Source organism: Rhamphochromis longiceps, linkage group LG11, assembly GCF_057381845.1.
Source record: "Rhamphochromis longiceps isolate RC_006_pf linkage group LG11, R_longiceps_female_GT1.1, whole genome shotgun sequence".
In the NCBI taxonomy this organism is placed as follows: Eukaryota; Metazoa; Chordata; class Actinopteri; order Cichliformes; family Cichlidae; genus Rhamphochromis; species Rhamphochromis longiceps.
Genome location: NC_140567.1, coordinates 27,658,234 through 27,672,116, shown reverse-complemented (window position 1 = coordinate 27,672,116; position 13,883 = coordinate 27,658,234). Strand labels below are relative to the sequence as shown.

The 13,883-nt window shown below is 41.5% G+C and overlaps 1 protein-coding gene across 1 annotated transcript; it reads right to left on the bottom strand.

The window, feature by feature from the left end:
* Positions 1–5,210: 5,210 nt before the first annotated feature.
* Positions 5,211–13,685, bottom strand: LOC146659412 (cytochrome P450 4B1-like). The gene is made up of 12 exons (XM_085423443.1): positions 13,422–13,685; positions 13,098–13,242; positions 12,948–12,992; positions 12,728–12,855; positions 11,065–11,189; positions 10,802–10,956; positions 10,592–10,698; positions 9,423–9,613; positions 9,149–9,282; positions 7,440–7,504; positions 6,990–7,072; positions 5,211–6,221 (listed from the first exon to the last, which is right to left on the bottom strand). Exons 1-12 carry the CDS (start codon positions 13,614–13,616, stop codon positions 6,050–6,052), a joined length of 1,545 nt encoding a protein of 514 aa, XP_085279569.1. The 5' UTR covers positions 13,617–13,685; the 3' UTR covers positions 5,211–6,049.
* Between the last annotated feature and the right edge of the window lie 198 nt (positions 13,686–13,883).

Here is a 13,883-nt window from a genome sequence, read left to right as displayed (position 1 = left end):
CACATGAAAGTTTTGCTTCAAGCTTCTAAAATTTCACAGTATTCTGATCATATGTGTTCTTTGGTTTTTCAAGTATATTACTTTTAAAAGGTTTGTTGCCCACTTTACCACCACAGGTGTACTGTCACAGTTTTTTTCTGCTCGACATTTAAGTGAACTTTTGCTAAGCACTAACAGAATACAGCTGAGTATACACTAGCACAAGAACAAATACCAACTTAAAAGGCAAAATAAAAGGTTAGTAAAAAGAGAATTAGGATTTAAACTATTCTAAATGTCATGTAGCATGTTAGCATCTCTCACATGAAACAGTACAGTGCAGTTTATACAACGTATTACTGTTTTGAACAAATCCAGCAATGGTTATAAGTTCTCTGTGTCAAACAGGTAATCAGCTGGCTGTAGCTGGTTAATAAAGACTGTGGCCATGTTTAAGTCCACCATTAAATTGTGTTATATCTTATATAGTATAGTGGTTTGGATTTTTCTCTTTCAAATGTGGACAGAACAGACGTAGTAGTAATTGAGAGGAGAGGGTAAGTGATTTGTAGCAAAGGTTCCTAGCTGGAATCGCAGATTAAATGCTGTGGTCTCAACGCAATATGCATTCTGACCACAAGGCTGCCACATAACATTGTTGTTTCTTTTTGATGTGGTGCCTGGTCTGACATCGGCCAAAAAGTCAAGTCAAGTCGGCTTGAGGTTATTTCTGCATGAGGCAGCGACAGAAGATGCAATGCATTTTGGGAGTTTTCACAGGAAATTCAAGTGATCAGTTATTAGGATCTTAAATCAGCGAAAGGTTGGCAATCTGAGATAAAAGAAAGAGGACGTCATTTCATTTTTATACAACCTGTACTGGTGACTTTTTGTCCTTGTGGGTGTGTGGATTTTGTAATATGACTGTAAATAAAAGAGTACTTTTGACTCATGAGCCTTTCTGGCCCTTCTTGATACTTTCACCCATCGTGCATGAATTGCAGAAGGGGATTTTAGCGTGTCTTTGTGACACTTCTGCACACACTTTAACGACTCTTGCTGTGAATTTGCTCCAGCACCTGGCCTGTCTAACAGCAGAGATAGGCAGTGAAGCTAAAGTCTCGCCCCCCATATTCACTTGCATCTCTGCCTACCTAAAGCAAGATGGTGAACCAGGTTTCTGGTTTGCAGAAATATGTACACTTGCTGTCTAACAGGCCTGCAGGAGACTGGTGCACAAAAGGTGTAAATGAAAACAGAAACTTTTTCAATTGAACTGAATGATAAGTGTGCTCCGCTTGTTGCTGGAACAGCATAATTCTCTGTCTTTATCGTGTGTTTTTGACACTTAAGGGAAGCCATTGCTTAGTTTCTCACCCTTTTGACATAAAAGATATATAAAATTGCTTTGTCTCAGCTTCTGCAGGATCTGTTAAGAATCCTGTTGCAGATAGACTTTAACAAATTCTGAGACTTCTTTACTTCAAATGTTGTCTTATAGGTGCTTGCTTAAAAACTTATCAGATGGTTGTGCCAACTTAACCTTTTAAAGATCTCCTGAAGCTCCCATTTAGTTATTAGTTTGCAGTTTTCTGACTTGCATTCAGTAACTGATGAAATGTGAAACTACTCCCTCCTAACTTTGAAACTGTTGTGGTTTACAGTATCTTTGACTTAAGCCGTCTCTGTTATTGGTTACTGATTACCAACCAGTCATGTCTTTTTGAATGTGTTGGTAATGTACACCACCAGGCAAAAGTTTGGACAACCCTTCTCATTTAATGTTTTTTCTTTATTTTTACAACTTTCTGCATTGTAGATACATACTGAAGACATCAACTATATGAAGCAAGATATATGTAATTATGTAGCAAAGAAAAAGTTGATAAAAAACTCTAAATATGTCATGGCCGAGGCCGTCTCAAAAGGAAAAGGACTCAATTGCTCGGCGCCAAACAGCATGTAAGTAGTTTGAGTGACAACTTTTATTTTCACCACAAGTGTTCACAACTGGAATGTGAGTTGCACAAGTGCTAAATACAACCACTAAACCTAAGAGGTTTATGCAGCCTGAGCTAAGTGAGCAATCTGGTCATTCGTCAGCGGAAAACAGCTGCTCCGAGGATTGGGCTGGAGGGAGAGTCAACCTGGGTCCGGGGAAAGGATAAGAGTCACTGAAAATAGAGTACAGACGTTCAGGTAGGGTTCGGGAGGAATATGGGCAAGCTGTGTGTTCTGAATCTTCCTGAGTACTGCTTACTTGCCGCGGGTGGTCTGTAGTGGCGTGGAGGGGTTAGTAGTCCGGGTGAGTGGTCCGAAATTCCTGGCGTTGAGGCAGGGAGGCAGGCAGGTGAACGGGGTGAACAACCCGTGGGACTGGCAAGTGGTCCAGCGTCCAGATGGGAGCTCTTCGGCAGAGATTTGCGTCCGGCAACTTCATACGTGGAAGGGTTCGCTGAGAATCTGACAAAGAAAGGTTGAGTGCGCTGGCCTTATGAGTCGCCCGTCTTAATCACCCACAGGCGCGAGCAATCAGCAGAAAACAGAGGCCCCTCCCAGGGTTGGAGATGCCGGCTCGGAGATGCCGGCTCAGAGGGAGACACACTAGCACACACCCGGACCATGACAAAATATGTTTTATATTTCAGAATACCTCCCTTTGCTTTGTTGACAGTGCTGCAAATCCTTGGTCTTCTCTCAGTGAGCTTCATGATGTAGTAATCTGACATGGTTTTCACTTTACAGGTGTGGTTGGTGAAGGTTCAATTATGGAATTTCTTATCTTCTTAATGGGGTTGGGACCATCAGCTGTGTTGTGCAGAAGAGGAGACTGTGTGAATCAGGCCTTTATGGTCAAATAGCTGCTAAGAAACCACAACTAAGGAAAAGCAACAAGCAGAAGAGATTTGTTTGGGCCAAGGAACACAAGGAATGGACATTAAACCAGTCTAAATCTGTAGTTTGTTTGAGTTTGAGATCTTTGGTTCCACCTGCCATGTCTTTGTGCGACACAGAAAAAGTGAACAGATGGTCTCTACATGCATGGTTCCCACCATGAAGCATGGATGAGGAGGTGTGATAGTGTTGGGGTGCTTTGCTGGTGACACTGTTGGAAATTTATTCAAAACTGAAAATACACTGAACCAGCATGGCTAACGCAGCATCCTGCAGCGTCATACATCCCATCCGGTTTGAGTTTAGTTGGACCGTCATTTATGTTTCAATAGAACACTGACCCCAAACACACCACCAGGCTGCGTGAGGGCTAACTGACCAAAAAGATGGAGTGCTGCGCCTCTAGTCACCTGACGTAAGCCCAATGGAGATGTTTTGGGATGAGGTGGACCGCAGAGTGCTCAGCATCTCTGGGAAGTCCTTCAAGACTGTTGGAAAACCATTTCAGGTGACGACTTGATGAAGCTCAGTGAGAGAATGCCAAGAGTCTGCAAATGAGTAATCAAAGCGAACAGTGACTATTTTCCATCCATTTTCATCCGCTTTGTCCGGGGCCGGGTCGCGGGGGCAGCAGCCTAAGCAAAGAGGCCCAGACCTCCCTCTCCCCAGCCACCTCCTCCTCCAGCTTATCCGGGGGAATACCAAGGCGTTCCCAGGCCAGCCGAGAGATATAATCTCTCCAGCGTGTCCTGGGTCTGCCCCGGGGCCTCCTCCCGGTGGGACATGCCTGGAACACCTCACCCAGGAGGCGCCCAGGGGGCATCCTTGTCAGATGCCCGAACCACCTCAGCTGGCTCCTTTCAATGTGGAGCAGCAGCTGCTCTACTCTGAGCCCCTCCCGGATGGCCGAACTTCTCACCCTATCTCTAAGGGAGAGGCCAGCCACCCTTCGGAGGAAGCTCATTTCTGCCGCTTGTATCCGCGATCTCGTTCTTTCGGTCACTACCCACAGCTCGTGGCCATAGGTGAGGGTAGGGACGTAGATCGACCGGTAAATTGAGAGCTTCGCTTTTACACTCAGCTCCCTCTTCACCACGACGGACCGGTGCAGCGTCCGCATTACTGCAGCTGCAGCCCCAATCCGTCTGTCGATCTCCGGCTCCCTTCTCCCATCACTCGCGAACAAGACCCCGAGATACTTGAACTCCTCCACTTGGGGCAGGAACTCATCCCCGACCCGGAGTGGGCACTCCACCCTTTTCCGGCTGAGAACCATGGCCTCAGATTTGGAGGTGCTGATCCTCATTCCCGCTGCTTCACACTCGGCTGCGAACCGCTCCAGTGCGACTATTTTATGGAATCTAAAATATAAAACATATTTTAAGTTATTTCACACTGTTTTGTTTACTACATAATTCCTTGTGTTCATTCATAGTTTTGATGCCTTCAGTGAGAATCCAAAAAACACATGAAAATAAATAAAAACATGAAATGAGAAGGTGTGTCCAAACTTTTGACTGGTAGTGTGTGCGCCCTCACAGGAAACAGTAATCATTTTCAACGTTTTTCCCCCCAGTCTGCTTCCAAGGCCTGTCACTCTGGTGAAACTGCACTCACTAAAGCTGCAAATGTCTTATCTTACCTGCTGGATATCAGCGTGTTTTTGACAGCATATGCAGCACAGAGACCAGTGTACATTAACTCTTGGCAGCTAAAAACTGCGGTGTTAAATTTGGAATAACCTTTGTGTTTGTTCGACTGCTTTGATGCTCCCTCTTCTCTTCCTCTCAGGTCTCTCTGTTCCGGATCATCAACCATCCTGGGACCTCTTTCTCCCCCTTGGCTGTCAGTTACTGATGTTCGGATCTGGAGCTTTGTCCTCCAGCTTCTCTTATCTCCCTCTCTCCTCTGTATTTATGCTGTCCTTTTTTCGTGTCCCTTCTCTAGGTTTGTTTACACGTCGAGGCAACTGAATGTTATTTTGTGTATTTTTTCCAGGTTGGATATCGACGAGATCATGGAGGGGGGACTTGAACTAGATGAAGTAGATGGTGTCAGAGATATGCTGACAACAAAGGCCGTACCATTTACCCAAGATCATTTTTTCAGTCGAACTATTCAGTGGCCCCCCGTGCCCTGTGAGTGGCATCCCTGCCCACAAGAGGATAGAAATGTCTCATCATTGGATTAATATGACCACTCAGAACAAGCTTGTATTGATTTCTGGTAACCTTCCCCTCTTAAAGGACAAGTGGACTCAAAGATATCAGTCAGAGGTAAAGGTTTTGTCATTTTTCTTACATTTAATTAACCATAAACAACACTACAGTGTGAATTTGCCTTGATATAAACTGATATTTCAGATTTACAATAAGCTGTATGTATGAGGAAAGACTCTAAATGCAATGCGAGTAATTTGATACATTGTCCACATTTTTAAGCATCAACTTTACAGTCTGCCTCTGTAAAATAAGGTTATATTCCAGAGATAAACTTTGATCATATATCTATGAATTGCTTTCATGCTGACTTTCCTTGCTTTTATAAGACTTCATATAAATGCACAAACATAGATAAATGATCTTCATTACAGGTCAAAGGGACCTCTTCTGTAAACAATAGAAGTAATTCGAAATATAAGCTCAATTAACCCTTTTTGTTTGGGTTTATCCTGAATACTAAAATACAGTGAAGAACTTGTTTTATCTTTTTCTGTTATTATTCTTTGGTGCAAACTGAGTGCTAATTTAATTTACAGCATAGCACCAGTTCTCTTCCTCTATTTAAAAATGGCCACAGTTGCTTGGTGTTTAAAATAGAAATATTAAGTGATGAGTGTAAAACTTAATATGGAAATGTAAGTTGTAATTACTAGAATTTTATCTACAACCTTACACTGCAAAAGTGCAATGCCATTTACTACAATTCTGTTATGTACTACTCGTAAAAAAAAAGCAAATTCTAGTACTTTCTGCACAAGCTTCTCCTTTAGTGTTTTTGTGTAAAAAGCAGATTTTTTTCAACAAGTAATTTTTCCTAAAACATAAACTGCACGGCAGAGTTAATTAAATTTTATGTGAAAGCTCAGTTATATGGTAGAAGGTAGAATCAACATACTTTTTTTACTTTCTAAATAAAGTAATTTTGAGCAGTTCTTGCAGTTAGTGCACTTTAGCTAAGTCTCTAAAGGTTTGATCTTGATGTGGATGCCATTGAGTGAGCGGAGAACCAGTCGGGGGATGATCTTGGGTTTCATAGTGGGCTCCGCTATGAGCTGGTATCGCTTCAGTGTCAGAGCTGTCACCACTTTCATCTCATTCATAGCAAAGTTCTGACCGATGCAGTTTCTGCAAAATACATAAAATGTAAGAAATACACAAAGACCTGAAAAACAATTAAAATAATTTGATCCTTCTGAGATTTGGACATGCAGAAAATGGAAAGGAGGGATAAATATAGTATGTTATCTTTTAACATTCAGGTCCAAAGGTGCTTGTATTTTAAATGAGATCAATCTTAGATTACAGTGAGTTCCCCCTTTCCCCTACTTGCTCTAGCCCAGTGGTTCCCAAAGGGGGCGGCACGGTATGAAAAAAACAAAACAAAGAATGCTTGGACACTGCTAGCATAATGGATAGGTTTTTGACAGGGCTCCCACACAAACGCAAAGCAGAGGATGAAGCATCGCCAAATATGGTTCCAAACCAACTTCCTTCCAAGCCAAAGACTAGAACATGGTAAATGGTAAATAGACTGGTTCTTATATAGCGCTTTTCTACTCTGAGCACCCAAAGCACTTTATACAACTCGTTCATTCACCCAATCACACACAAGCACTTTTCTAAGTTTTTCGTGCTATCTAACTATCATTCATACATACACATTCACACTCGGATGGATGCATCGGGGAGCAACCTGGGGTTGGTATCTTGCCCAAGGATATTTGGGTAAAACAATGGGGGGCCTAGCAACAAAAGTTTGGGAACCACTGCTCTAGCCCATCATAAAACCAGTTTGCTGATGGAAATGGGGTCAGTGCTAAGTTACACATTCACATACTTGAGACTACTACAAGCAGTCTCTATACAGTGATATAGTTTCAGGTGAGGACAAACCTTGGCCCAGCTGAGAAGGGCACAAACGCATGAGGGGATCTCTTAGCAATGTTCTCTGGTAGGAAACGCAGAGGATCAAAGACCTAATGTAATACAGGACAAAGAAAGAGAGCAGTGTTATGTGTATTACTTATTTTCTGAACCTCATCGCCCTTATCACTTGCGCAGAGAAAACTGATTTCTGACACATAATAAAGTAAGTCATTAAACCAGCTTGAATCTGTCCTGAGGTCCACTTTGGCACCAGGGACCTACCCACCTCAGCAAATACAGCACTAGTAATTAATTTAATGCACCAGTTTCATGATTGCTTCTTCAGTTATTTGATATATTGTATGCAGCCTTATGGGCAGAGTGCTGAAAACGTCACAATTTTATTTCGTCATAGATTCCTTTGATGATGTATTCCATGTAGTAAGTTGTGCTGGGAATAAAATTGTCTTTACTTACATTAGGGTTTTCCCAGACAGATGCATTCCTGTGAATTCCAAATACACCTATTCCAACAACAGAACCTACATTTGAAAGAAATGTGTACTTGGCTTATTATTATTAAAAGATTATAGGGTGTGTGTAGCTGAACATTATCTTTCAAACAAAACAAGCATACACCATATCGAAAAATTTATTGTGACACAACTCATAATTCAAATGCAGGGGTTTTAAGTCCAGTTGGCACAGATACATAAAATCAAGCAGCTAGCCATGCAGCGTGATCAAGTGTAAGTGGTATTATTGCAAACTGGAAATGTTTAGGAAGTATAGCAACTCAGCCATGAAGTGCCAGACCATGTAAAGTTGCAGAGTGAGTGTAGAAAAGTCCATGTTAGCGTGAACTACATTACCCAGCAGCTTTGCAGTCATGGGATTCATGGGACTCCTGAGCTAGATAGCCTGACTTAGTTCATGGGCTGATGAGAGACGAGGGGAGAGCTGCTGGGAAGAAAAGCAAATAGCCCCCCTGTGTTTGTTGTAAATGGTGTGTGTCACATAAACGTGAGTTTACATTTCATTTTTAAGATGTTTTACCCTGTGTGTATTTATTCTAGCTACCTTTGGCATATGTGCTAGTTATAGATAACTATGGTGGCCCAGCTATTGGATAGTTTCTGGCCTTGTTCCAGCTTTATTTGTTCCCTTTACCAATTAATGTGACATTGTACACTGTAACATGGGTGTATTACGTAGTGGTAGAGGGCTGGCTACTGAACAACTGCCTCAATATAAATATTTCATCTCTTGTGTTGGAGTGCCATCTTGTGGCCCATTTTGGGTAGTGTTTTAATAAATGTGATTGCTCTTAAGAAGCAGTATCAGGTTGATGCACTGCCTTAGCAGATTTGTTGTGGAGGAATTTGTGGCCAGCTTTATTACCGTTTAATCTTAATTCATGTTCTAAAGTATTTCCTGTTCTTGATCGCAGAAACCACACCATATCACCCCTCCACATCCTCCTACACCATGTCATATCTCCTTGTACCATCAGTCTGAGTGTAAAAAAACTCCACCTCTTACAATCTACTCCCTGGATGTCAGCCTCTCCTTCTGACCAAGGATAACTATTGTAGCAAAAACCAACATTAAACTGATGTGCACCATTCTGTACAGTGAGGTTGCAGAGTGCATAAAAATCTCCAACGCTCTGCTGACTCAGTAACTGCAGAGCTCTAAACCTCCTCTGGCATCAACATCAGCACAAAAACTGTGTGCCTGGAGCTTCATGGCTCATGGATTCCCATGGCTGAGCAGTTCCAGTGAGTGTAATGTGTAGGCAGCGGTGTACTTTCTGCCCATATAATGTATATGATAATAATCTGGTGCCAACATTTAAATACTTCCATTTGGAAAAATGAAGAACTGACAAAGCAATTAAGCCACACGTTTAAGAGATTTATACTAGTTTATAGAAAAGAAACTCTATGTGACAATACAATCAAATAATACCAGTGTGCCCTTGTAGAATAATAAATTAATAAGTAATAAGTCAATATAGGTCCTTTATTGAATCGTAAAGAAAAGTCATTTATGTATGTAAAGACAAACAACGTCGGTTAAGAGTTTGTGTTTACCATGTGGCATGAAATGATTCCAAAAGCATTATTAAGTGAAGACATTTAATGTTTACTCTTTGATAATAACAACAGAGTAAAATCACTGACCTGCAGGCACTGTTCTCCCATCACAAAAGGTTACAGTTTTGGTGGTTTTTCTGGCAATTCCTGGTACAGGGGGGTAAAGGCGGAGAGCTTCTTTTATGCACATTGTAGTGTATGGGATTTTACTGAGATCCTCCCTTAAAATGAGACCAACATGCAGTGTTAGTGAAGTCAACTAATAAGAAATCTTGTTTATATGTCTCCTAATAAAGTTTTGGTACCACAGAATGGCACCAACTTGTCTCCCTATTGCAATGTTGTCCTTTCATAAACCTACCACTCCATGGTTTCCTTGTCATGCAAGGCCTCCATAATCTCCTTCCTGCAAATCTTCTGATGTTCTGGGTTGCAGGCCAGACAGTAGAGGATGAAAGACAGGCCACTGGCTGTGGTGTCATGGCCCTCAAACATGAAGGTGTCCACTTCTGCCCGCATATCTTCATCTGACAGACCCTGCTGGTTCTCATCCTGGCGTTGAAATAAAGGATATTTACAGTTGATAAAAGACAGAATGGACTGCACTATACTCTAACTGGGCTTCTCAATAAAAGTGCTTTGTTACTTTTGCTGCTCAGGCTGATTATATTACTGCATCACCCGACTTCAACTCAGCTTTAGCTGGATAGCATTCATCCTTATACAGATACCTTTATAAAATTGGGGATTTATTCAGCAGCCAAGTATCAAGGTCCGCTGTTCTTCTTAAACCATATAAAGCACTAATTGTTTGTTTTTTAAGCAAACACCTGCCATGCAGTTAATTATTGATTTTAATTTTTCCTGCCAAGGACAACAATTTGCTATGATATACTCATAAAGGAAGGATTCTTTCTATTCTTTCATTATCGGTTGATTATATTAATATTATACAGTTATTACACAATTATGTATTTAAGTGATATAAATAAGATTTTTCAATTTGTGTGATTTTCAGTTAAAATGCACGAAAATAAAAAATAAATTAAAATTGGATCATTTTATGTGTTTTAATATGTTTTAAACTGAACCCATGTCATGAAAGCTAAGTCTAAGAGAATAAACATGCTAGCTGAACAGCCTCTACAAGCTGCCGTTTAGAGAAGTTTTTGGGAAAGAAACTGGGCAAAACACTAACCAGTGTTGATCATTCTCTACACAAAAGAGATTTTGTATTCAGGTTGCTGCTCACGAGAATGAAAAGGCTGATCATCGTCTTTGTGTCAGAGGACATTAACATGCAGCTTGGCAACAGCATGCATCTTTGCTTATTTGCTGCATGCATATGCTATTTCAGCTTTAGGCCAGTACTTCAGATATCTGACACGATCTCAAGTTGGCACTTGCCTTATTTTCTGTATGACCTTTATGCAGGAAAACCCCAGTTTGTGACTTGCCTATACATTAAGCAAATCCTACAATGGGAAATGTGTTGAAGTAAGAGGCTGAAACTGATGACACATAACATACTCTTGCAAAGAGAAGGATGTCCAGAAAGTCCAAATATCTCTTTGCCTGTATTTGTCCAAGCTCCTTCTCTTCCTTTAGTGCTTCTCGCCTCTTTCTTATAACTTCCTCTTTAGAAAAGAATATAAAATGTAAGCATTTGTAGATCTGACACTATAATGTGAGGCTCACTGATTTTTGGCAACGGTTCAGATGAATCAAAGCAAAGCTTACCTGTATGACTGAGGGTCACCTGACGTGCTTTTCTGTATCTGAAACCATGTGGGCTAAGGTGGAAAATGAGGTCACTGTGGTACGGAAACATTCTGAGCCGAAGGTCAATTAGAAAACTGAGGTCATAAACTGCTTTGATGTATGCATTTGTTCCACTGAAATGACAAAGGAGGCAAACATTAAATGCAGATTTACAACAACCAAAGACTCAACATAAAACTGACACTGTAAATGACTCTTTAAAAAGATTCATCTGGGCTCACCCCTCTGTCTGACAGTTGCTGTAGCAGCTGAAGGCACACTTCATAATGCTGTCCAGTGTCATGAGGCTCATGTGTTTAAACAATTCAAAAGGCTCATTTGTGCTTGCATAACTTTCCCACTTATCCTGCCAACAATGAGAGAACAGATGTGTCAGAAGAAAATTGTACATAGCATGATCAGCTACATGAAATGTGTTTTGTATTGATCACTAAGCAATCCACATGTCTACGTAACTTTTTACATGAACTCTTGTGTGATAAACTTATTTAGCAACTAACAGCTTCCTCTTTTCTAAGAACATACAGACTTAGAAAAGGGGAACCTCAGCTCTAAGTTCTTGGAATAACTTTGTTACCTTTGTACACACACAAGCTTGTATAAACAAAGAACGCAGACAGTGACAGAGCGCAAGTCCGTGAGTGCCTCTTGCGAGTACGAGCGCTCTGTGACCGTCCTCGCGAGTAAAGACAACTGCAGTGTTTGTGTTTTCTAACTCAGGCGTCACAGCTGAAGAACTGTGGGGTGATTCTTAGAAATCCCCAGTCATTTAAATTGGTCCTTTGAGCTGGATAGATGAGTTGCTGGCTGTGTCGTAAGTACCCATCCTAATGTGTACCTCATGCATCCTGTTCTACGACCCTGAAGCCATCCTTCATGTGTTTCTTCAGTTTTTTTCATATCTGTCTCTTTCAACTTGAGTCAAAACGTGACCTAACTCCCTCCAATCTGTGTTTTCATTTCGTGCTACAGACACGCGTCGTTTTGGCATTCTACTCAGTTCCTGTACTTTTTCTGTTTGTATCACTGAGCACACAGCATTGCCACTTTTAGTTACATAGAGGTGCTGCAAGGTAAGCTTCTGTGGGCCTAATCTGTGAATTTGTGTGTCATATGAAGGATCTTTGTTTAAATCTTAGGGTGTTGTGATACTCATCAAAAGCAAGTGGTCGGGAGTCTGGTGGCAAATACTTCTCTGCCAACCTCTGTAGAGGCTCTAATGGTGGAAGGTCTAGAGTCTAATAGTAGTGGGACACTCCTTTTCCCGCACTGCTATAATTAATCTGTCCCTCTTCTTCTACCTCTTCATAGTTTAACATTAATTCTGCGTGCACGCCTTGTGGTCCTAGAACTACGCCAATTTTTAATTTTTCCATGCTGTCTCTCCCTAGGAGGTTGACTGGACAGGATGGATCGTATATACATTGGTTTTTACAGCTCTTGCCACTTTCTCTATGCACTAGCAGTAGCCCTTCTGTTAGAGATTTTACACTAGTGTGACCTGATGCAGACTTAACTATCAGGGTCTCTTTTGAAAATTTCAGGTTATTAGGTTTTTGATTTAGCACGGTTTTGCATGCACCTGTGTCGCATAACATAGTTACGTAAATTTTTAGTATGGGTCTCTCTCCTAACAGTGTAACTAGTTCATGCACGTTAAACACTTCTGTATCATCCTGTTTTTCCTCACTTCCTTGCTCTCTGTCTAGTCAATCTTCGTTCCTACCTTCTCTCTTAGAAATCCCCTGTCAAGATGTGATCTCTCTGCAGGATACAGACACTGCTCCTGCTTTACTTCTATGATATTTACTGACACGTGCTGACCAACACATCACGACTTTGATTTTATTTATCAATTATGCAACTAAATTGTCTTCAACGTACCAACATAGTCTCAGCAGACTCTGACATCAATTTTACGTATGGTTTCAAAACATCATAATGGAAACCTGGCGTTAAGAGCCTTCTTTGACGGAACCACTTCTGACCTTCTGACACCAACAACCCATTTCCTGAAGAACATGTGCATGAGTGAGGAAAGCAGCAAAACAAACAACTCTGCACTTTAACAAAATGCTGTTGAAGGGAGAAAAATGAACCTTACCAATCCAACCCTCCACAAAACGGTAGGCAAAATCATCTTTTGGCTCTGTTAGGAAACAAAACAAATAAAAATGGTGTTAGGGACCTTTAACTTTACTACACAGTTATAAATGTGCATCAACACAACAACTATGCAAAATATTTCTCATACCTGATGATGTCAGGATAGTTTTTGCATAATCTGGATGCTGAATAATGATGACACTGAGAAAGGGGCCAAACCAGATTGGGAAAACATATGAGTACTCCTGTCCCCATTTCACTAACTTGTCCATATCGGTCCCATCTTGTTTAAACTGAAAGAGAAAAAGTACAACTGAAACACATCACAGCAGGCAGACTTTACTCGTGTAAATTGTGTTGTTTGTCATCTGTGTGTCTCTGTTTGCAGAATGGTGTTCTCCAACATGGTGTGGTCAGCTTTACTGGACGGTTACAGATGTTACAGCTGCTGCGAGTGTGTTGAGACAGTTACCTCCAGAACATGTCCAAACAGCCAGTGTGGCGGCGGCGGCCCCGGAAAAGCTTGGAAGTTCCGCAGTGCTTCCCTTCTTTTCGCAAGTAGAATTGTTAATTTATAAACCACGACAAAAACACAGAGCACAACAAAGACGTAATGCATGTGAGGCCAGCCCAGCTGAAACTCCGCGAAAGTTTTAGTTAGTTTCATCTTGCAGGTGCAAGTGTCTTCCGCCTCCGCGTGCAGGAAAACCTCCCCAACAAAGCGCAAAAGGTGATCTGAGCTCACCTTTCTGATAAGAGCTGGAGGAAAAGCGATGTTTTCAGTGCTGTCTCCGGTAGGCGGGGAATTTGACAATCAATAAAACGCTGACTTCATGTCCTGACGGAACTGTTGGCGTTTTGAGCGCAGGAGTGCAACAGCAACATCATTACGGCGGAAAACGAGAACTGGGATGATGAAGATGCAAATATGGGA

What these genes read in the sequence shown, in the direction of transcription:
- LOC146659412 (XM_085423443.1), bottom strand. Translation starts at nt 13,616, where the DNA reads ATGAAACTAACTAAAACTTTCGCGGAGTTTCAGCTGGGCTGGCCTCAC. An exon ending in AGTCTGCTGAGACTATGTTG is followed by an intron (nt 11,190 to 12,727) that starts GTACGTTGAAGA and finishes CATTGTTGGCAG; the next exon opens with GATAAGTGGGAAAGTTATGC. An exon ending in AGCAACTGTCAGACAGAGGG is followed by an intron (nt 10,957 to 11,064) that starts GTGAGCCCAGAT and finishes TTGTCATTTCAG; the next exon opens with TGGAACAAATGCATACATCA.